Raw genomic sequence first — 22,726 nt, 5'->3', positions numbered from 1 at the left:
GAGGTAAGCCTGTTTGAATACCAATTGAAAAAAAACAAAAAAACAAAAAGAACAGTACAAAGACTAAATACGTAAGGTTTATAAAGTTAGAGAAGATAGGACCAGAGGATAGATGGAGGCTGTAGCCTTTCGTATAGGGACAAACCTCCATTTTAACAGGAGAGAAGATAAAGATGGACAAGTTTAAGATTTGGAAACTAATGGAATGCCTCCCTGATAGTTTCCATTCTCTTAGGGAAACTGGAGGTAAGATTGCCTACTTAGAATGGGGGGTGGAATGAGAGTCACAGGCTTACTAAGAATGGAACATATTTGAAAAGTTCCCTGTAGAGTGGGAGATCAAGCAATAAGAAACATAGAATAAAACCTCCATACATCACTGAGGGTGCTGCTGAGGTTCAAGATCACCTAATCTACAGTGCTATCGATGTGTCTGGTGCACAGCAAATAGTGTTTAGCTGCTCATGTGTAAACATGTAGAAGGTAGAAGTTTTGGTTGATCCATGGCTGGGTTTTTAGCAGGGTATGCATCCGAAACACAGAGAAACAAGCGAGTTTCATGTATCTGAAAGATGATGCTGAAACGACAGACCATAGCTAGCTATGAAAGGAAGTAAATTGCAAACTTTTATACATAGGTTAAGCACTTTAATATATTAACCCATTTAATACTCACAACCTTTTGGGTAGGTGCCATCATTAACCCCACAGATAGGGTAACTACGGCATAGAGAGGTTAAATAATGTGCTCAAGTCATATAGCTAGTAAGCAGAAAAGAGTTCAAACACATTATCCACGTGAATGCTGAAGAGCCTAGGAAAAGCCTCTTTTTAATATAACATACTGGCTTTCTTTCATTTCCTTCTGCACTTACCACTCCGTGTGCCTGAAAAACTCTGCCCCCAAATCTTCATCTGGCTGGCATTTAATCACTGAGCCCTTCAATCAGTAGATCTCTAGCACTTCCCATTTATTTTGATACCTCTTATCTAAAATTAACCTCTTCATTGACATGCTACTACTTTGTTTAACTGGAATAAAGGCTCCAAAAGAGCAGGGATCTTGTGTATCTTGTTTATCTTCATATATCCTTGCATCCTGAACACAAGAGGCTCATAAACATTTGTCAAATGAATGAATGGATGCATAGACGGATGGATGGATGGGCAGACGGACAGATGGATGAATTCTTACACGCTTCTTTAAAAATCATTTAGGACTGGTACCTAACAGAAAGTCAGACTATTTTACTGTGTGTGTGTGTGTGTGTGTGTGCGCGCGCGCGCGCGCGCATGTGTGTACTTTCGGGTGATACAACTGCATTTCCTTATAAAAATTCTGTTCTTTAATTTTTCATTACTTCATTTATTTTTTTATTTCTTAGGCGAAGCAACCCTTGGTTGACCTCACAGATTGCAAGGACTCTGTCAGCTTACAATCCCTTATTTTTTTATTTTTCATGCCTACAGCACCTGGTTTTCCTAGGTCGTCTCCCATCCAAGTACTAACCAGGCCTAACCCTGCTTAGCTTCCGAGATCAGACGTGTTCAGGCTTGTTCAGGGCAGCATGGCCATAGACGATTTTTCACTATTTTACAACAGTCTTCCTCTTAGTCTTAATTAATTCTATTATCAGTCTGCCTCAAAGAAGAATATACTTCTATTAAAAGATATTCAAGTAGGGTTCCCTATACTAACTAGTCAAAATGACAAGAATTCTGTAAGGCCATTGAGGGAGAAAGATTTTCTACTATCTCTACACTGTGTAGTATGGTTTCTGTCATACTGCAAGCACTCTACAGATATCATCTACTAAGAAAAATAATACACCGAGAGACTATCACAATCACTTTTTAAGTTATCAACATTTTACATTTTACCTGTAACTGCAAAACTTTCCAGTTTTTTGGCAAGTCTTTGCTTTTCTTGTTCAAGCTGATGAACGACAGTTTCCAAGTCTGATTTTATAAGGAGTTCATCATTTAGTCTCTCTTTTTCTTTATGGCATAAGTTTAATTCCTGCAAATTTTAATACTTCAATTAAGATTTCCAATGACTTTATAAAATACTATAGCACTTAAAATAGATATTTTTGTAAGCATGTTTAAAGAGTAATTCACATACACATATATAAACACACTTTTATCAAATATATGGTTTCGGCTAAAGTTAAATTGGTTGTGGCTAAAAGCACCATAAAACCCAAATGTTAACAGTGCTCTTTTCTGAGTAGCAGTATTAGATTTTATTTCCTTTTAATTTGTTTAGTACATTGTCCTATTTTTTTTAAATGAAAATTTTCTTGTGCAATATTTTTACTTTTAAAGGAGGGCAGAAGAAAGATAGTGCTCTAACACTATCATAGGTATTTATAACTCCAGTGGTTATTCTCTCAGCCTCAACTGCACAATGGGGATAAGACCGGTACCTGACACTGAAGATTCACTGATGAGAATGGATCTATGGATGTGAAGCACTCTACAGTTCACTGATGAGAATGGATCTATGGATGTGAAGCCATATGTGAAGCCATATGGATGTGAAGCCATAACATTTATTAAGCACTTGGTTGTCCAGGATATGGCAAGTGCTTAATAAATGTTAGTTATAGATATCATTAGTGCTTATCTTAAAAATACATAAAATATGGCACTAACGGAAAAAGTAAGATGAGTCAGAAAGTAACTACAGCAACGCCTTACTGTCAGCCAACACTGTTAAAACTTGGTAATAGTTATGAGACAAGCATTTTGAATCACATTTAACTGTTTATAGTTTGCATATAAACAGTAGCAAACAAACAGCAAAATCCCTACCCTCATGGAGCTTATGTTATGTTTTACAATGTAAAAACATCATCAAACATGTAGATGTTCGTCTCTTTTCTGTTTATTGACCACATGAGAGCATTTTACAATATCCATGAGACTCAAGAATGGACTAATATTTAGCAGGTGTAGCTAATTCGATTATTCAATACTGAATTGAATTGAATCCCTTCAGTTGAATAAAAAGGAAACCATTGTGATATGTTTTCCATAGTAAGCACATAAAAAATAAACAAGAACTTGAGCACCTAATATGTGCCAGTGTATCACAATGGCTTCATTTTTTAAAGCTTTTTCTTTTTTCAACATAGTGATTAGACATTTATATAACTTACGAAGTGATCACCCCAACAAATCTAGTACCCATCTGACATCATACAGTTACTACTATATTCCTTATGCTATACTTTACAACCCCGTGACTATTTTGTCATTACCAATTTGTACTTTCTAACCCCTTTCTCTTTTTAACCAACCCTCTCAACCCCCTCTCATCTGTCAACCCTCAAAATGTTCTCTGTATCTCTGAGTTTGTTTTATTTTGTTCCTTAGATTCCATATGTAAGTGAAATCATATGGCATTTGTCTTTCTCTGACTTACTCTACTCAGCACAATACTCTCTAGGTATATCCATGTTATTGCAGATGACAAGATTTCATTCTTCTTATTTATTTTTATGTATTTATATATACAATATTCCATTGTATATATATCACCTTTTCTTTATACATTCGTCCACTGATGGACACCCAGGTTACCTCCATATCCCTATCATAAATAATGCTGCAATGAACATATGGATGCACATGTCCCTTCAAAGTAGTATTTTGGGTTTTTTGGATAAATATCCAGAAGTGGGATTACTGGATTCTTCTTTGTCTGTTATAGTCTTTGTTTTAAAGTCTATTTTGTCTGGTATAAGTATTGTCTGGTATAAGTAAGCTTTCATTTTCATGAAATATCTTTTTCCATCCCTTTAATTTTAGTCTGTGTGCATCTTTTGATCTGAAGTGAGTCTCTTGTAGGCAGCATATGCAAGGATCTTGTTTTCTTATGCATTCAGCCACCCTATGGCTTTTGGAGTACTTGTTTACATTTAAAGTAATTGTTGACAGATAAGTAGTTATTGACATTTTATTATTCATATCTTTGATATTTTTTTCTTCTCAAAGAAGTCCCTCCAGCATTTCCTGTAATATTGGCTTGGTGGTGATGACTTCGTTTAGCTATTTTTTTGTCTAGGAAACTCTTTATCTATCCTTTGAGTCTAAATGATAGCTTTGCTGGGTACTCTTGGTTGTAGATCCTTGCTTTTCATCACTTTGCATATTTCATGCCAATCAATTCTGGCCTGCAAAAATTTCTGTTAAGAAATCAGCGGACAGTCTTCTGGGAGCTCCCTTGTACATAACTAATGGCTTTCCTCTTGCTGCTTTTAAGAGTCTGTCTTTAACCTCTTGCATTGTAAATATGTGTCTTGGTGTGGGCCTATTTGGGTTCATCTTGTTTGGGACTCTGAGCTTCCTGGGCTGTATGTCTATTTCCTTCACCAGGATAGGGAAGTTTTTCATCATTATTTCTTCAAATAGGTTTTCAATTTCTTGCTCTCTCTCTTGTTCTTCTGGTACTCCTATCATGCAAATGTTGGTATGCCTGATGTTGTCCCACAGGCAACGTAAACTATCTTTATTTTATTAAATTCTTTTTTGTTTTTGCTGTCCCAGTTGGGTGTTTTCTGCTACCTTATTTTCCAAATCGCTGATTCAATCCTCTGCTTCATCTAATTTGTTGATTCTCTCTAATGTATTCTTCATTTAACTTACTGTATTCTTCATTTCTGACTGGTTCTTTCTTATGTTTTCTATCTCCATTTTCATGTTTTCTATCTCCATTTTCATGTTTTCTATCTCTCTGTTTAAAGTTCTCACTGAGTTCCTCTACTCTTCCCCTCAGTTCATTGTGCATCTTTATAACAGGTGTTTATGTTTTGAACAACCATGTAGTTAAAAGAGTACAAAATTCCTAAGAACTTTTCCAAATTTGAATTTTGCTATCTACTATATATGAGATTAAAAAATTGTATAAATGTAAATGAAACTCAATATACCCATACAATGGAATACTATTCAGCCATAAACAGGAAGTACTGGATACATGCTACAGCAAGCAAGAACCTTGAGAACATTGTGCTAAATGAAAGAAGCCAGATACAAAAGATCATGTGTTGTATGGTTCTACTTATATAAATTGTCCAGGATAGGCAAATCTATGGAAATAGAAAGTAGATTAGTAGTTATCAAGGGCTGAGCAGAGGAAAATGGAGAGTGGCTGCTAATGTGTATGAGATTTCTTTTTAGAGTAAGAAAAATGTTCTTATTAGATAATAGTGATGTCTGTGCTACTTAGTAACTAAAACAAACCACTAAATTATACACTTAAAAGCCTGAATATTATGATATGTCAATTAAAAAAATATATATATATATATATAAAATAAAGCATAAAAATTTTCTTATGTTAAGTTCTGGCAAATCGATATGACATCTACTTACCAGTTGAAGTTTTGCCATTGTTTCTTCAAGATTCCGCATTTCAGAGAGATTTCTTTTAATCTCTTTCTAGGAATAAAAAGCCTATTAGGTAAAACACCTTAAAGTCAAGAATACTTATCACTAAGTCACATTAAAAATAAGACCAAGTCATTTTTCAAGTAGTTCATGTTCCCTCTCACCAGTGGGATCTGAAGCTTTAGCCCTGAGCCTCAATATCAATGAAGAGGAGGCAAAGTTGAGGCTACTCTTTAATTTCTTGGTATCCTGAATGCTCACAGGAACCTATTTGTAATATCTGAAACAAGAGGGCCCCTGAAAATCTTTTTTTTGCCTGTATACTTGTAGGACTTTCCTTGAACCCTGATTTTCAAAATTAATCTTATGGCACTATCATTTCTTGATTTTACTATCCTATTTGCTTTCTCTCCACCTTCTACTATCAACACAGATCCTCTGTACTGCAACTCAGAACACTGAATGCCAAGATGAACCCATAATGCAATATATATATATGACATATTACTGAAGTGTAGACTTGAAACATAATTTTATTAGCCAATGTCACCCCAATAAATTTAATTTAAAAAGTACTACGACCAAATGGGAATCTTTTGTGAGCCAGTTGTCATTCTTGAGCAATGCCAACAGGACATGAGAAGTTGTGTTCAGTATGTTGTGTGCATGAGCACAGAAGATGTAAAAGGAGGTAGAATAAGAAAGGTATGAGATATATGAGTATTGCAATAAAACTAAAGCCACAAATGCAGAATTAAAAGTGCACTAACAATGTTCTTCATCTTTAAGACTGTTTTGGCTATTCCGGGTCCCGTGACATTCCATACGAATTTTAAGATTTTTTTCCTATAAATGCCATTTATAGTTTTAGGGATTATTTCATTTATTCCCTTTTTGGATTTTAATTATTAGTGTATTGAAACACATCTGGTTTTTGTGTCTTGCATTTATATCCTGCAACTTTGCTGAATTTGTTTATCAGTTGTTTTTTTTTTTTGCGGAATCTTTAAGGTTTTCTACATATAAGACTCATGTCATCTGAAAACATAAATTTACTTCTTTCCAATGTGGATGCCTTTTATTTCTTTTTCTTGCCTAAATGCTCTGGCCACGACTTCCAGTACTATGTTGAACAGAAGTGGTAAAAATGGGCATCCTTGCCTTGTTTTTGATCTTAGAGGAAAAGCTTTCAGTCTTTCACCACTGGGATTGATGTTAGCTGTGGGCTTTTCATAAATGGCCTTTATTATGTTGAGGTAGTTTCTTCCTTAGTGGAGGTGACACTGTATAAAATTAATTCAGTGATGTAAAATAGAGTAGTGATCTTCAAACTACGTTATACCTATTTCTGAGATAATATAAAGACTTTCCAAGTATTATGTAAAACTATCATATACACATGGTTTTAAGGACGCAATATCTAGGTTTTTATTTTTATATATTTATTATTTTTTTAATTTTTTAAATTTATTTTTCCCCCCTCTTTAATTCCCCCACACTCCCCACCTTCTGCCCCTGACCTATGGATGTTGCCATTTCCCCTTAAGAACTGGATCTCTGAAGGCGGGGCGTCTCCTCCCACAAGCTCGGGGTGTGCACCTGGGGCCTGGCGCACCCCCAGGGCTGGCGCACCCGGGGTATGGTCCGTGGCTCCACCTGGGGCGCCGACCTAGGACCTTCTGCGTGTAAAGCAGACGTGCTAACCACTACACTATGGAGCCACCCCGCAATATCTAGGTTTTTAATTTACATAAAGTCCTTCTTAAAAATTATCTGAGAAACTGCTTGTGGTCTAGGAATTATGTGAGTTCTCCTTTCCCACCTCCTCTCTCACAACTGCCTCTCTCCCACTTTTCAAAAGAAAGGCATACATTTAATGTGACACTGTCTCAAGATATTGAAAAATTTTTGAAGCACCAGACAAAAAGATAATCTGATGTTAGAACTGTCCAAAGCCTTGAATTAAGGCATTATTTTCTCCCATTATATCTTATTGAGAAATGCATTTCCAATAAAATTTTACTTTTGTATTTAATAAGAATTTATGAGCATTTGTGCTATATCTGTCTCTTTGATCCACTGATTGCTAATAATTGTAATGATAACACTATTCGGAGGAAAATGCTAACACTTTGAACCTTATACTAAGAATATTTTAAAAAATAAAACATTTCAATTCCTGTATTTTTTTTATTGCAGAGACATCTGATAGGGTGATCAGAAAAAGATATTCAAGCATAAAATATGTTAAAATAGGATAAAATTTTGTGGAGATTTCAAGAAAGGGTCATTTGGATTCTACTGGCTAAGAATAATGTGACAGTGTTATTTTAATAGAATATTAAAAAAAATCGATATTTACAGTAGACCAGATTATATCCTTTGTATCTATTTAAACTTAAAGATGAAAAATGTTAGCCACCAACTTAAAAATGTGCAAGAACATGCAGAGTTTTAAAAAATACATTTAAAGGGGCTCATCAGCACAAAACAACAAAAAGAACAAACTTCCAAAGCTTGTTCACAAAGCAAAGAATAAAAGGACAGAGATGGAGATTTGAAAGGAAAATAGGACAGCATGGAGAGAAATACACCCAAACCACCAGTACAAGCATTTAGAGCATATAAACAACACTTTAGAAAAACTTGAATTACAAAACAAACGAACCAAAAGACTCAAATCAGATATCAAAAGGGCTCAAGCTCACTATGCTCTAAGAGAACTAATAGTCCTGCAACCTAGACATACCTTTGCTTCCCCAAGTTCTTTATCAGCAGTCTCAAGCACTTCTTCTTTATGTCTTTCCAACTGCTGTGCTAACTGGTCTATTTCACTTAATTCTTGGCAGAGTTTTTCATTTTTGTTACTTAAGTTAACAACTTCAGTAGTCACTGTATCCTTGGTTTCCATAAGCTCTTGTATATGCTTCTCCAGGTCTTTATTAGCTTGCTGAAGAAAGTCAACCTAAATTGAATTTGTTAGGTACATGAATTGGAAAATTATTCTAAATACTAAACTTTCAAGATAATATTTCAAAATATTACATTCAAAAAAAAACCACAACTATTTTATATTCACAAACTTATACTGTTTTGATTTACAAAACTGACAATATGGTTTTATATATAGCCACTGACTTTAGATTTTCAAGCATGGAAGGAAAGGATAAGAAATTTGTGTGAACATTTTCCCAGCACAGAATTCTTAGAATATGACAAGAATATCGATCACTATGATGATAATATTACTCTAGGCCGTTCTGTCTAAGGTAGTAGCCACTAGCATCCACATCTGGCTACTGAGCACTTTAAACGTGGCTAGTCCAGACTGAAATGTGCTATAAATGTAAAATATACACAGAATTTCGGACTTAGCACAAAAAGAATGTAAAATATCTCAATATTTTACAAATTAATTACATATTAAAATAATACTTTAGATGTATGAGATAAATATATTAAAATTAATTTCATCTGTTTTTTACTTTTTTTATCTGGCTACTAGAAAATTTTAAATAATACATATGGCTCATATATAGTTTATTTGGACAGCACTACTCTAGAACTATTGCTGAAACTTGAGCCATACTCTATTCTGGTTGTGCCCAGGCAGCACTGACATGTCTAAATTTGTAAAGGTCATGTGTCATGCTTTATGAAACTCTCCTATTCTTGCACTTTTAGGTCAAATGCATGGCAGGGAATCCATTACATAGATTGTTAAAAAACTGCAAGTTTAATTTTTATATTTATTTTTTAAAATCCTCTTTTTTACATTGTAAAAGAAATAAATATTCATAAAATTTTAAAAACTAAAATCCTAAGGAAGACTATCCCATCACACAAAGATAAACTCTGGTAGTATATTTTGATATGTTTTTTCCATTGTTTTATCTGAGTTTATATACATTTTAAAACAGCAAAAAAGATCACATTCTGTTTACAGTTTAGTCTCTTCTCTTAAACACTTAACATTATGGTATATATATTCCTGCCTCATCACTATTCTTCACAAATATAATTTTTCAATAGCTTCATTCTATATCTGAATATTTGGGCTCTATCAAATTTTTCCCACTGTTACATAATACTTCAGTGAACAACACTGTCACTTTTACAACCCCAGGGACCATTATAAACACTTAGGAGTTTATACACTTAGTGAAATAACTATAAAAGTCATTACCTGAATATTTAAATGAGCGATAAGCTTTTCGTTGGTTTTATTTTTAGTCTCCAGAGAGAGGATATCAGAGGAGCGGCCACCATCCAATGCGATGGACAGTCGTTCTATTTCTCGTTCTCTTAGTTCAATCTGAAAACATAAAGTCATGATAACATTTTTAAAAATCTAGTTTTCAACCAAAATGATTAACACTGAATAAACATTTATTTGGATATACTTCCATTTTTCTTACGTTGCACAATGTACACATACCAGAGATTAACAAACATTCATATATGTATTCACACATATATGATTATGAAACATATATGTAGAGCAAAAATACAAAAAAACCCCACAAAATGTCAACATAAGAATAGTCAGCATGGTTTTCATAAGTATTTCTACTGAATAGATTCTTCCTAATTTATTTTTTGGTTTTTATTCCCCTCTGCTAAGATTAGGCAGTGTTTACATAAAAGAAACTGCTGAGTATTAAAACTGAGTCTGAATTACTTCAGTGCCTAGTGAAATAAATGTAGAATAAACAAATGAATTTAAAACACACCAGAAAATGAATTGCTCCTGAAATTCAATATTAAAAAGAATAGGAAGCTGGAGTAAATTTAATGATTATTTAGGAAACAACAGTTGTACAAAAAGATCACTATTAATCATGAATTCACACTATTCACATGCAAGAATTTGGAAAAACTCACACACTTTAAAGATTTTTTTCCCCCCTAAAAATTGAAAACAAAAACCAAGCATTCAATTAAACAACTATTGAGCACAGTTCTAGGTATATAGAGACGAATAAAATATGACTCCTGACTTTCAGGAACACAGCTTTACAAAGAAATCTAGCAAGTAAGCCAATAATTTCTGTACAAAGTTGTTTAATGTTAAAATAAAGGAAATAGGTATATGGCACCAAAGTAGTTAAGGGAATAAAGTGATTTACTTTCCATATGTTCATACCTGTGGAAATTAGTGAAGGCCTTATCAAATAAATATGTTCAAAAACGTAATAAATGATTCTATAAAGAGAGGGAGGGGATGTTCCAATTAGTACACAGAAGGATAAAACAACATGGTATGTTTGAGGGACTAGAAATGGCTCAGTATGACTGGACTGTAATGTGCAAGGGAACTAATGGTTGGAGGTGAGTCTGAAGAATTAGGCAGGAACTAATTATGACAAACAATGAATACCTTGCTGATAAGATTACTCTGAACTCAAGAATGAATTTGATAAGAATAAAACCAGAGGCAGGATTAAGCCTAAAACAGTGGAATAGGGAAGAGCAGAAATAAGTTCAAGGAGTACTTAGGCAGAAGAAATGACAGAACTTGGTGAGTGGTATTTAAAGAGAAGAGAGTGAAATCTAGGAAAACTACGAATATTGACTTGGGTAGATGGTGATGTTATCAACCAAAGTAGAGATTATAAGAGGAAAAATAGATTTGAGACAGAAGACAAACAAGTTCAGTACAAAACATGTAAATATAAAGAGCCTTTATTCAAGTAGAAATGCCCAGTATTAAGTTGGATATATGGGTCTAGAGCTCAGCAGAGAGGTTCAAGCCTAAGAGAGATTGGGGAGTCATCAACATACAGACAATATTTTAAATCAAGAAAATGAATGAGATCACCAGAGGAAAAATACAGGGAAAGGAGAATGGGTCAAAGACAGCATCCTGGAAAATAGTAATATTTCAGGGAACGGGCAGAGGAGAAAAGCAGAGAAAATTATAAGAGGTTAAAAAAAAAAAAAAGAAAACCAAAAGAAAATGGGGTCATAGAAGAGTTCAAGGAGAAATTATGAATAATGTCAAATACTGGAGCGGGTCAAGAAAATAAAGACTAAAAGTATCCTTTTGGATCTAGCAATTCATGTCAGTGGTGTCATTAACCAAACTAACTTATGTCCTGGTGGGGTAGAAGCCAGACTGCAATTAGTTAAGGAGTGAGCAGAAAGTAAAGAAGCAGAAACAGAAGAGTAAGGTACTCTAGAGAAGTTTTCATGAGGGAGGAGAAAGCAGTAGCAAGGAGAGGTAGTTAAAAGAGATTTTTTAAAGGGATAGTAGTGATGACGATAATAGCTCCTTCTCAAATGACTGTTATGAAGATTAAAATAATTAATAATTATAAAGTGGTCATATAACTGTTTGTTAAAGAAAGAATAATCGATTAAAGCAAGGTCCTAAGGAAAATAGAGGACATGTGGCCAAGAAAGACTAAGCTTTAAACAGAATACTACTCATTAAGTCTTGAGAGCCTGATTATAGAGGTAGAGATAAGCAGTTGAGACAAAGTAATGTCCTGAGAAGGAAGGTGTTATAGATTGGGGAAAGAGCATGAAAAGAACAGCAAAATTTAGAATATATGCTGAGAAAAACATAACTCAAGCAAAAAAAAAAAAAAGACAGGCAACACAGAGGACTCAGCTCGGACTGATAACCACAATACATTGGAAGTTCCAATCACAACGGTCAGATTAGTTTCTCCAAACCTCAGCCACCTCACAGAGATAGCAAAGGCTGGTAGGTTTATGTTTATAAAGTACTTAGATAAAAATGTGATGAAAGTGTGATTATAAGTTGAAAAATATTCAACTCATGTATATCTGATATTTTCATCTGTCCATTAAGGAAGTTTTTGGCTATTATTATGATGCCTTTTCTTTTAACTCCATTTTTATCCAAATAATCTTCAAAATACTTTACAAACATAAGAGTTATACCAACATTTAAGTTACATCTATATTTGCATGTGCAGATCACATTACTCCAAAAAAAAAAAAAATACAGAAAATGAAAAAACGTGTTACCCCATTTAAACTTCAGTAAGTATATTAAGGAAAAAAAGCCTGTAATTACCCAAATCAGAACTTAGTTATGAAACAAACAGAAAGTATGAAAGAACAAAGCTTGTATGGTTATGATCTAACTGTATCTATTAACTCCCCTGCTTCTTCAGAAAACTGTTTTATGAAATACTTAGTATTTGTAGAGAAAACAAAAAAAATATGGCAACACAGAAGAGTAACATTCAAATAAATTTATGTTCAAAATGACAAAATCTGTAAGAATAAAAAAATTAATAAACACACCATGATAAAGCAAAGCACACTTTAATAAAATATCTCCTGAGATGGAAATAGTAATATGGTTAAAAATTATATATGGGGAAATAGATGATTCACCTAAAAGAAAAACAAAATAACAAGACAAAAAACTACTATTTACCTCAATGCATAATGAAGGGAATGGAGTAGAATTTACCTCAATGTATAATGAAGGGAAAGGAGTAGAATTGCTCTAAAGCCATCTAAGCTATTCAGCTATTAACTCTATTAACAAAAAGATGAAAAAGATAAAAGCTATATAAACACTCAGTATCAGTAATATCAAATATAACCCAATTCTATTTATAATCACAGCATACCCAACTGAAACCCTACTATGCAAATAAATAAAAATCCTACCTGCTTGTTATAATCTCTCAGTCCACTTTCCATCACTGATAATTTTTCTTGTAACTGGTGGACTTCCTGTTGAAGTTCTTGAATTCTGAAACACATTCATAACTAATACCAATATACTTTTGTTAAGAAATATAAAATAACAAGAAATGAAACTAGACACATTCCTTTATAAATTCTCTACTTTGTTTGTCAACGAATTATGAAGTGTTGTGCCAAAGCATAAAGTATATCACCTCGTAAGTTTTATAAGAACAGATAAAAAAATTGAGTTATAAATAATTTGAAACTAAGAAACATTATACAATAAAATACCTACTACTGCATTTTGATCCTTAGGACAACTCTTTGAAATGATGCTAATTCTCAGGTTCAGAAATTGAAGTACAGTCTAAAACTCACAACATTATTAAGCGATGTAAAGGCCTTAAATATGTTTTCTGACCCTAACTAACCCTGTATTTTCTAAAAAACTGTATTTTCTATAATCCTGGAGAAAAAAAAAATATTGAGAAATACTAAAACTTTCCAAATAACTAAAAAAGCAACTCCTTTCTGGAACTTGTTAATTGTAACAGAATTAAGATTTGTCCAAATTACCTCAATTCTGCAATTGCCCAAATGTATGTACATGACATCCAACCTTGCCAAGCATTAACATACATACGACACAACCACTTTCATACTGGAAAGATAAGGCCTGAAACCAGGTCTTCTTTAAGAGAGATTTTCCATGGGGTAGAATAAGTGAGGCTGGACACAGTTCGTCTCTGCTAACACTGGAACCAACATTTTCTACTAATCTATGTTTAAGAGAAGAGTACCTATGCAACTGCACTCATATATATGCAGGAATGACTGAAGACAAATGTGCATTTGCAAATTAAAACAAACAAGATAACCAAGAACTAATGCACCTATAATGGTTTGATAGAAAAGAAAAATGGTGAGAAAGAAAAAGACAGAAAATGATTCAGATGCAGCCAAAAAACTTCCTTAAACAACATCAACACAATGTCTAAGAAGGCCTAGATTGTAACTGCAACAGAAAAACACAAAATATTTCAAGGTTAAGGCCAGATAGCTATATAAATAAAGACATGTTATACTGTGTGAGAATAACTGAGCTATGAGAGCCTAATCAGTACTTTACCCAAAGTACTTCTTTAGATTGTTACATTGAGATTAATAAAGTGAAAAAACTCCCCCATAGTCTCTGCATAATCTATAAAATGAAAAGTTATCTGCACTGTTTCCATATTTTAAAATGTTTCTCCATCTATGACCATAGAGAATTTCACTAGTGCTCTCTTGCTTCTTTGAACCCCTTTAAATTTTCTTAATGGCATTTTGTGTATTTCTCTTGTCTCATTTCACTACTGGATTGTAAGCTTCTCAAAAGGAGCTACACCATCTTTTTTATCTTTACATCCCCAGAACACTGATATCATGCCTCTCCTAGAAAGCTTAATGAAGTTTTAATTAAAACAGAATTTATATGATTCCAATTAAGCAAACATATAGACCTAGAGAATCATGAAGCAAGAATTTCAAAGCCAGTTAGTTACAAATCTATCCATGTCAATTGGCATTTGACATAAGTATCAATAAAGTCCTGTAAAAGATAACTTAACTTAGGAGATGAAACTAAATGTCAAAGCAACTCTACTAAAATACATTCTAGATGGCACTAAATTGTTTTAAAGTAAGTATGGTCAGAAACATCAGGTATATGATCTCTCTGAAATCAAAGTTTCAAAACAAGTAAAAACATTCTATATTCAGAATATATTCAGAAAGTATTTACTGAGTGTTTATGCCAAGTTCTGTGCTAGGCACTGGAGATACAACAGTTACTACAAAAGCCCTACTGTCAAGAAATATTTACTTAATCAAGTTATCAATTAACTAAAGCCAACAAAAAATTATTTAATGCACCTGTTATCAGCCACTTGTAGGAGGTCTGCAATGTAAGGGTCATCTGGCTGAGGAACTGGATAGGAACTGACTTCGGAGGGAGGGGCTGGTTCGTCAATTTGCATACGCTGGCGCCTAAAAGCAATACTTCTTTTCTTGCCACCTAAAAAAAAGGGAGAATTTTAAAAAATTTTTAAAGGGAATTTTAAAAAATTAAAAAGAAACAAACTATTGTTTTAGAATTAAATATTCCAGAAAGTTAGCCTTTTTGTTATAAAGTCTATCTCTGGCTCATGTTCCATATTGATAAAATATTTTCTCCCTCATTTATACCCACCTAGACCTTAAATTAAACAATGCCTCCCTGAAAAATCTCAGCAAGAACACAGTTATAAAACAAGTTTTATTCTGCATGCTTGGCATGTATGCCCAGATTTAATCTGTTCCTCTACTAAAGACCAGCCTTTGGCAAGATTAAAAGTTGAGTGTGAGTTGTGGTGGTATTACTATTATGAACTCAAGAAGTCACCATCAGCAGCAAACTGTCAAATGAGGAGCTTAAAGGCAGTGAGAACTAAAATACTAATGTTAATTAAGCAATGTCAAAAGAGCAGATAACTGAAATTTTAGGCAGTAAAATTAGTATACAATGCTATAACCGGAATTAGTGGGTAATGCTTTCTTAATTATCCTTGAAACTAGCTAAAGTAATTTCTTTTTTATGAATAAATATACCCTGTTTTGGTCCAAACCATGTGGATAATTCACCTTTTCTAGCATCTAATCAAGATTAGACATGTACTTAAAAAACTCATTGATCCTCATGAAGAAAAAAATAACCCACAACTTTGTCTTCATTAGAATCCTAATAAATTTAGGATGAAGTAAGCAAGTAAAAAGTATTTAAATGACCTGCCTGTAGTTATACACCTAGACAAGACGAACCATTTTCTTCTTCCCTTATCTACAGGTTTTCTACCTTGGTTGTACCTCAGTTTCTTTCAAAGACCCTCTTTTTCCATTAGTCTCTTAAATACCAACTTCCCTAGGGTCTGTCTCTGGTATTCCTCTCTTCCCAGACTACATCTCACTAGATAATTCCTACTACGTCCATAGCTTCAATTGCCATGATACCCCAATGACTCCCAAATCTGAATCTCAATCAGGGACCACACTTCTGAGAGCAGATCTACACATCTGACTACATACCAGAAATCTCAAAGTGAATATCCTGTGGGTATAATACATCCAACACGTCCCAAAGAAGACTCCTGTTCACCTCTCACGTTCTCTCCGTTAAGAAATAGCATCATCATCCACCTACTCATTCACTTGAAACAGAAATCTGAGAATTCCTCTACTTCTCATCTATCACATTCAGTCACTAAATTCTAGTGATTACACCTCCTCAATCTCTCTTGAATCTATCTCATTCTTTTCTCAGGAAACTTGATTATCCTCTTTTTTCCTCAATCTTCTAGTTATGTCCAAGATCTTTCCCACTTTTCCCCATCTTTGCCTCACAGTCCACCTCTCCATCTCATTTCCTCCCTTCTCGAGTACCACTAATTCTTCCCTACCCTGGCTTCTCAGTTCCTTAGCTGTCAACTCTCATGAGTGCCCTCTCCACTCAACTTCAAGCATACAACATGACTATATTTGGACTTGGTCACCACTCAGAACTGTGCCAGCTTTTAGATTTTCAACTCCCTTCTGATCATAATCTTAATTCTGACCAAATTATTATTGGTCCTCACCATGCTCTTTAACTCCTCAGTCTCTACATAGTCTCATAATCTAGCACTTTCCTATGTCTCACTTACTTTTATAATCATGATCCCATGGTTCAGATATCTCAATGATACTGTCACTAGTACTAGACATTCTCCCACCAACCTTATGCCTGGACAACCATCAACTTGGATATGCCCCATCATTCCTTTTCTTGTGCTTGAGAACTACTGAGCATAAAGCTAAAAATAGTAAAATTAAGAAAGTATGTCATTTACAAATTCTTTTAGTATGCATTACTTTTATAACTAAAATAATAATAATAATAGGAAAGAGAATTTAAAATAATGATTAAAGAAATAAAACTCTGGGCATTGAAGTTAGACTTCTTACATCTTAGAAGCTATTATTATGTAAGTTTCTAAGTACATGTAAAAAAATACTACCAGGATATTCAAATACTGAAGTCTAAGCACAAAAATCCAAAGTCCTATTTCAGTCCTATTAATGGTTTTAATATCTTTAAAACATTAGATGGGTATAATTGGTTCTGAGAAGGAACAGACTTACCTGGAGTTTGTACGACAGCATGCAAATTCTTTTCCTGAAGTTGTTGAATTCGTTCATTCTTAGCTTTGCTTTCTTTCTCCAAAAGTTTGAGTTTATGAACATATTGGTTATTCAAAAATTTCAGATCAGCTGTTTCACATGCGCACTTCTTCAATGTAGTTTTCAACTCTTAAAAGATTCAAAGACTATTTTATAGGTCAAGAAATCTATGAAGTTCTTCCATTTCACAAAATGCAGAAAGTCACATCAGTTTGAAAGGCTCTACCTGGTTCTTATGCATGGTTAGTTTGAAAGGCTATTATCTTTTCTATCACTATTAACAAAACTGCAAATAAGTTATTAAGCACAAAAGGAAATTATATTTTCTTCTGCTGTATGAGCCTAATATAAACCATGGCTTTTGATCCAGTAAATTGGGTATAATGCCAAAAGATTATAAATTCATAATTCTAGGTTTTAGGCAGGGCTTTCTACTGAACATAAGAATTTATAATAAGATAGCCATATAATTACCCTTTGCCCAGTATTTTTTGAAATCATTCTATTTTACCTTTTAGCTCAAAGATGGAGTATTAAAGAATCAGAATGGTACAGAGCTTTCAACTAACTTTACTCCCTCTACTTCCCCCATCAGAGAGAAACAGAATTGTTCCAAAATCATTTCCTCAGTTTCAGCATTTAATCTTTTCTATAGTAATTATAAATCTAAATATTTAATCCAGATATAGTGGAGACAAATACAGATATGAAAAATAAAAATTTATTTTACTTCTTGGGAACTCTTCAACATATCCTACAGAATTTCATGAGCTGTAGCAAGTAGACCCTTTTATTTTCTAATTAATGGTTTAAAAATTACATTAGCCTTTCCTACATATAAAACAAAAAGGGCAAAAATATTGTATTTTTAAAATCACAAAATTTTACCTTTAATGTGTTGGGCTGATTGTTCTCTCAGTTTCATTAATTCCAGGTATAATTCATTATTTTCCCTGCTCAATCTTGCATTTTCAAGTTTATAAGGTTCCAAAACAAAATCGAAATTGGCACTTTCTTTTTCAGCTTTCACAGAAGATAATTTTGATTTCCGAAGACTTTCTGTTGTATGAACTAGGTCACTAAAATGAAAGAAAAGAAAATGTAAATACAAGGAAACGCTCTTTTAACTTAAAAAAATTTTTTCTTTAACTTCCTAATAACTAAAAATATATTTCTAAATAAGCTTAAATGTGTAAATGCTAAGTGAGCTGAAATCTAAAAACAAAAACACTAAGAGTCTTTCAAGATACCAGGAAGTATTCCAAAATTTCTCAAAACAAGATTAAAAATTATGAAGTAATTTTTCATAATTATTATTTGAATCTCCCCTCTGGTTCATCCCCCATGTCCAATTGGTTGATCCTGGAATCAGTGAAACTTATTTGTTCATTCAGCAAATATTTATTGAGTACCTGCTATCTGCTAAGTGCCAGGTACACGATAAAGAAGAATCAGTTCCTTACTTCTAAGAACATAGGCTAGTGGAATATTTACTCCAACAATATTTATTGAACAGAGAATACAATAAAGAACCTACTGTCTATGGAGCTTATAATCTATTTGACAGTTTGTCAAAAAGTTAAAATACTATGGGATAAACTCAACAAAATAAACTTCAGTGCCAAGTATGTGTTCAGCCTGTCCTAGGTATAGCAGTGATAAAGTTAGTCTCTAGTCTCATGGCGTTTGATTCTAAAGAGAAGCAAAAGTTTCTGTTCATGAAAGCAGTTAGGGTAGAATGCAACAGCCATGACAAAGTTTTGCAGGCCATATAGCTGACCAAGCACAAGGGCAAGGGAGGAGGGAGAGAAGAAAGAAACTTTGCAGGCAGATATTACAGCATATGAAGAAACCTAGGGTAAGAGTGTACATATGTTTAGCAAGTTTCAAGTCCTTCTCCACATGGGAGATGAATCTGAAGGGACTAGATCAGGAAGAGTTTTTAAGGCCATACTAAAAACCACAAAATATCTTTCATACATTCTCTCTCTTTTCCATCATCTCTTATAGTCCTACTGTGAAAGCTCAATAAGCAATTTCCCTGCTCTAGTCTCAAATCACAGTAAGAGAACTTGTGGAAAAAAACAAAAACAAAAATCACAAAGAATCTTTCAGTTAAAGTAACATGTAACAGCTAAAGAAATGACCAATTATGACATATTAGAGAACCATTATTAATAGTAATTAAAGACTAGTAAGTAAGGCAGACATAGAACTCCCAACTATAACAGAAAACCACATAAAAAACTATAATTCTACTCACAGAAAATACTTTCAGAAATGTTTATTCTGAAAGGTATAGTGTGAATGGTGACCCCTAGAGTTTTGCAATGTAGAAGCCCTGAATTGATGACAAGGGACCAGGATCTAGGATGAATAGATGAGCTTCAGATGATTTAAGGACTTTTCAAAAACCTACCTATTTCTTTACTAAAGCAAAAAGTTCAATCAGAAACTAGATAAGTGGGATTAAGGATCACATAGGTTTAGAACTCTATTTTCATCTTTACCTGAAAAGTTTTTCTACCAAAGGTAAACATTCCACTGTCAAAGTCTGGCGGTATCCCAACTGATCCAATCTTTTTCTAATATTAATATATTTTCTTTCTGCAGCTGTAGTCATTTTGTCTTCCAAAACTAGTTTTATTCACTTCCAAAAATTAAAGTCCTAAAAGAAAAGAATGAAACATCATTCTATTAGTATAGCTATTATTATTGTTTTATGATAAAAAGAAGAGTCTTTTAATAGGAAGCAATTATTTTTTTCTCTTTAGGCAGATTTAGATCTCTTTAAATCGAATGCTTACGATATTCATGTTGCTGCATTAAAATAAGTAGCTCTTCATAAACTTACATGTGAAACTTAAAACAATAAGGCTTCTTGAAAAAAAACAAAGGAGAATATTTTCCTGAGCCTGAGGTAGGCAGAGAATCCTTACAGAAGCCTCTTTTAAAAGCAATAAATATAAAAGAAAAATTTGATAAATTAGATCTCATCAAATTAAAAAATATCTGCTTATCAAAATATTCCATTAAGAAACAAAAAGGCAAATATAAGAGTGGGAGAAAATATTCATAATATCTAACAAAGGATTTGAACATGGGATATATAAATAACTCTTACAATTCAATTCTTACTAAAGACAACACAGTAAGAAAATGGGCTAAAGCCCTGAACAGGCACCTTACAAAAGATATCTTAATGGGAAGAATCATATGAAAAGGTGCTTAACACCATCAGGCATCAGGGAAATAAAATTTAAAGCCACAGTGAGGTACAATGTCACCCATACTAGAATGGCTAAATTAAAAGTACAATATCAAATGTCAAAGATTTGGAGCAACTGGAATTTTTACACTGACTAGAGTGTAAAAGCAATGTGGAAAATGTCTTGGCAATTTTTTATAAAGTTAAACACACTCTACCCTATAACTCTGTAATTCTATTCCTAGGTGAAATTAAAATAAATATCCACTAAGAGGCTCTACAAGAGTATTCATAGCAGCTTTATTCATAATAGCCCCAAACTAGAAACAACCTAAATATCTGTCAACAGCAGGATAAGCTATGATATATTTACACAATGTAATAATATTCAGGAATAAAAGGGAAGAACTACAGATACATGTCAACCACACAGATGAATTTGAGTAACATTATTTGAGCAATAGAAGCCAGACACATATACCATATGATTCCCTTTATATAAAGTTCAAGAACAGGCAAAATTAAACCAGGTGGGCAGAAATTAGAACAGCAGTCACCTGTGGCTGGTGGGTGGTTATTGACTGGAAGGTTTAAGAGGGAATTTTCTGGGGTGATGAAAATATAACCTTGATTGGGGTAGTGGTTACCCAGTGTATACATTTATCAATGCTTTTCGAATAGTACACTTAAGATCTGTGTGTTTCACCATGTAAATTTTACTTCAATTATAAAAAAATACACAAACACCTAAGTATCTCTGGTACGTTTTTATCCTTGTCTTTTAAAATATTAATAAATATATTGTCTATAGATCTGCACAAAAATGTAGTTATCCAAAGATCACTTCTCTAGAAACTTTGCTCTTTTCTAACCTTTCCCAGGCAAATATAGTCCTAGTACTCTAAACCAAGTGAACACACACCTCTATTGTTTTATTTGACATCTCTATCGTTCTTCACAATTTATATACCGTGAACACATGTGAATACAAGCGAAACTTGATCCTCACAACTATCCTGTCAGGGAGATGAGAACAACGAAACCCTCCCTATTCAAAGATCAAAGGTTGCCTCAACAGAGTAACCTTCTCAAACCGCAGGGCCACAAAGTCGGTGAGTAGTAAGGTCTCCTGAGTCGTGATCCAGCACTCTGGTTTGGTTTCCGTACCATGCCGCCTCAACTTACCAATCACTTCTAAGTTAGTACCTCTCCTTAATTATTCCTTTCTACGAATCTTTTCCCTCCATACTCTCCCTAACCTTTAATTCGCGTGGCGGCAACCCCTTGGACTTTCTCTGTTCCTTCCACAGAGGGACCTGGCTGATGCAGGGTGTATTAGAGAAACTTCTGGAGACATCAGAAATACACCTGTACAACTAAGAACTAACAGGCCTTCACCACGCAAACATTTCCCCTCTTTGTCTGGTACCAAACTGGGTGACCCAGAAATAATACTTCCTCACATACTGCAGCGGGGGGCGGAGGTGAGGGATGAATAAATATGAACCAAAAAAGCATCATGACACAGGATAGATGCAAAAGATTAAAATCCTCCCAAGAACAAAAAACTTGTATTAGGCTTTCCCCACCCATGGAACTACTGTCTCCACCGCCCTCACACCACACCTCCATCACTCAATACTGTGGCTATACTGAAAGTTTCTAGCAAAACAACATAAAAGGTTAGGTTTGGAGGTCCCCCACGCATGGTGTTTAGAACTACCCACCTACTTAAGTCTGGGGGATTGACGTCTGAAAGCCAGCATATCTTATTCTACTAAAGTATCGGTGGGTATGCATGCACATGGGCTAAAAACTAAAACAAAACACAACCTTAACTGAGGTTGTCTCGGAGTCCTTCCCTAAAGACTGGAAGGGAGAGGATGTTTTCAAAGGTGCAGACAAAGGTTAACAAACGGCTCTTGTTCTAACTTTTAGGGGCATTTCTGTGTTTACAAAGAGCACGTATGAGTATGAGTCTAATACGAAGAGGCCATTTTAACTTTTAAATCAACCCATCAGTCAGCAGCTGGCCAGTCTGCACGGACTGCACAGACGCCCGTGGCGAGCCGGGCAGGGGGCAATCAGGCAGCTCCAGCAGGCCGACCTCCCGCCGCAGCTTCCCGGTTGGGGGTCGAGGGGAAGGGGTGTAGGAAGCGGAGCCGGCTGAGAGTCTCCGCGCCCCGCCCGGCCCCACTTCCTCCCGCGGTC

The 22,726-nt window shown here is 34.3% G+C and overlaps 1 protein-coding gene and 1 pseudogene across 2 annotated transcripts in view; both read right to left on the bottom strand.

Moving 5' to 3' along the window:
- The window catches only part of CEP135 (centrosomal protein 135), a 66,121-nt gene that overhangs the window by 43,114 nt on the left and 281 nt on the right, over positions 1-22,726 (bottom strand). The window contains exons 2-10 of one of the 2 annotated variants that reach the window (XM_006922515.3): positions 19,818-19,975; positions 18,196-18,386; positions 17,269-17,436; positions 14,989-15,130; positions 13,054-13,138; positions 9,584-9,712; positions 8,147-8,362; positions 5,383-5,448; positions 1,882-2,020 (exon numbers count right to left, since the gene is read on the bottom strand). In XM_006922515.3, the coding sequence (XP_006922577.1) occupies positions 1,882-2,020; positions 5,383-5,448; positions 8,147-8,362; positions 9,584-9,712; positions 13,054-13,138; positions 14,989-15,130; positions 17,269-17,436; positions 18,196-18,386; positions 19,818-19,930 (1,249 nt within the window). In that variant the 5' untranslated portion in view covers positions 19,931-19,975. Of the gene's footprint in view, positions 1-1,881; positions 2,021-5,382; positions 5,449-8,146; positions 8,363-9,583; positions 9,713-13,053; positions 13,156-14,988; positions 15,131-17,268; positions 17,437-18,195; positions 18,387-19,817; positions 19,976-22,726 lie in introns of those variants that run through there. The other variant, XM_015597592.2, reaches the window with a different exon arrangement.
- On the bottom strand, positions 1,462-1,580 carry LOC112471621 (annotated as a pseudogene).

Source organism: Pteropus alecto, unplaced genomic scaffold, assembly GCF_000325575.1.
Source record: "Pteropus alecto unplaced genomic scaffold, ASM32557v1 scaffold57, whole genome shotgun sequence".
In the NCBI taxonomy this organism is placed as follows: Eukaryota; Metazoa; Chordata; class Mammalia; order Chiroptera; family Pteropodidae; genus Pteropus; species Pteropus alecto.
The sequence above is the reverse complement of the archived record's forward strand: the minus strand, read 5'-3'. Positions and strand labels throughout refer to the sequence as shown.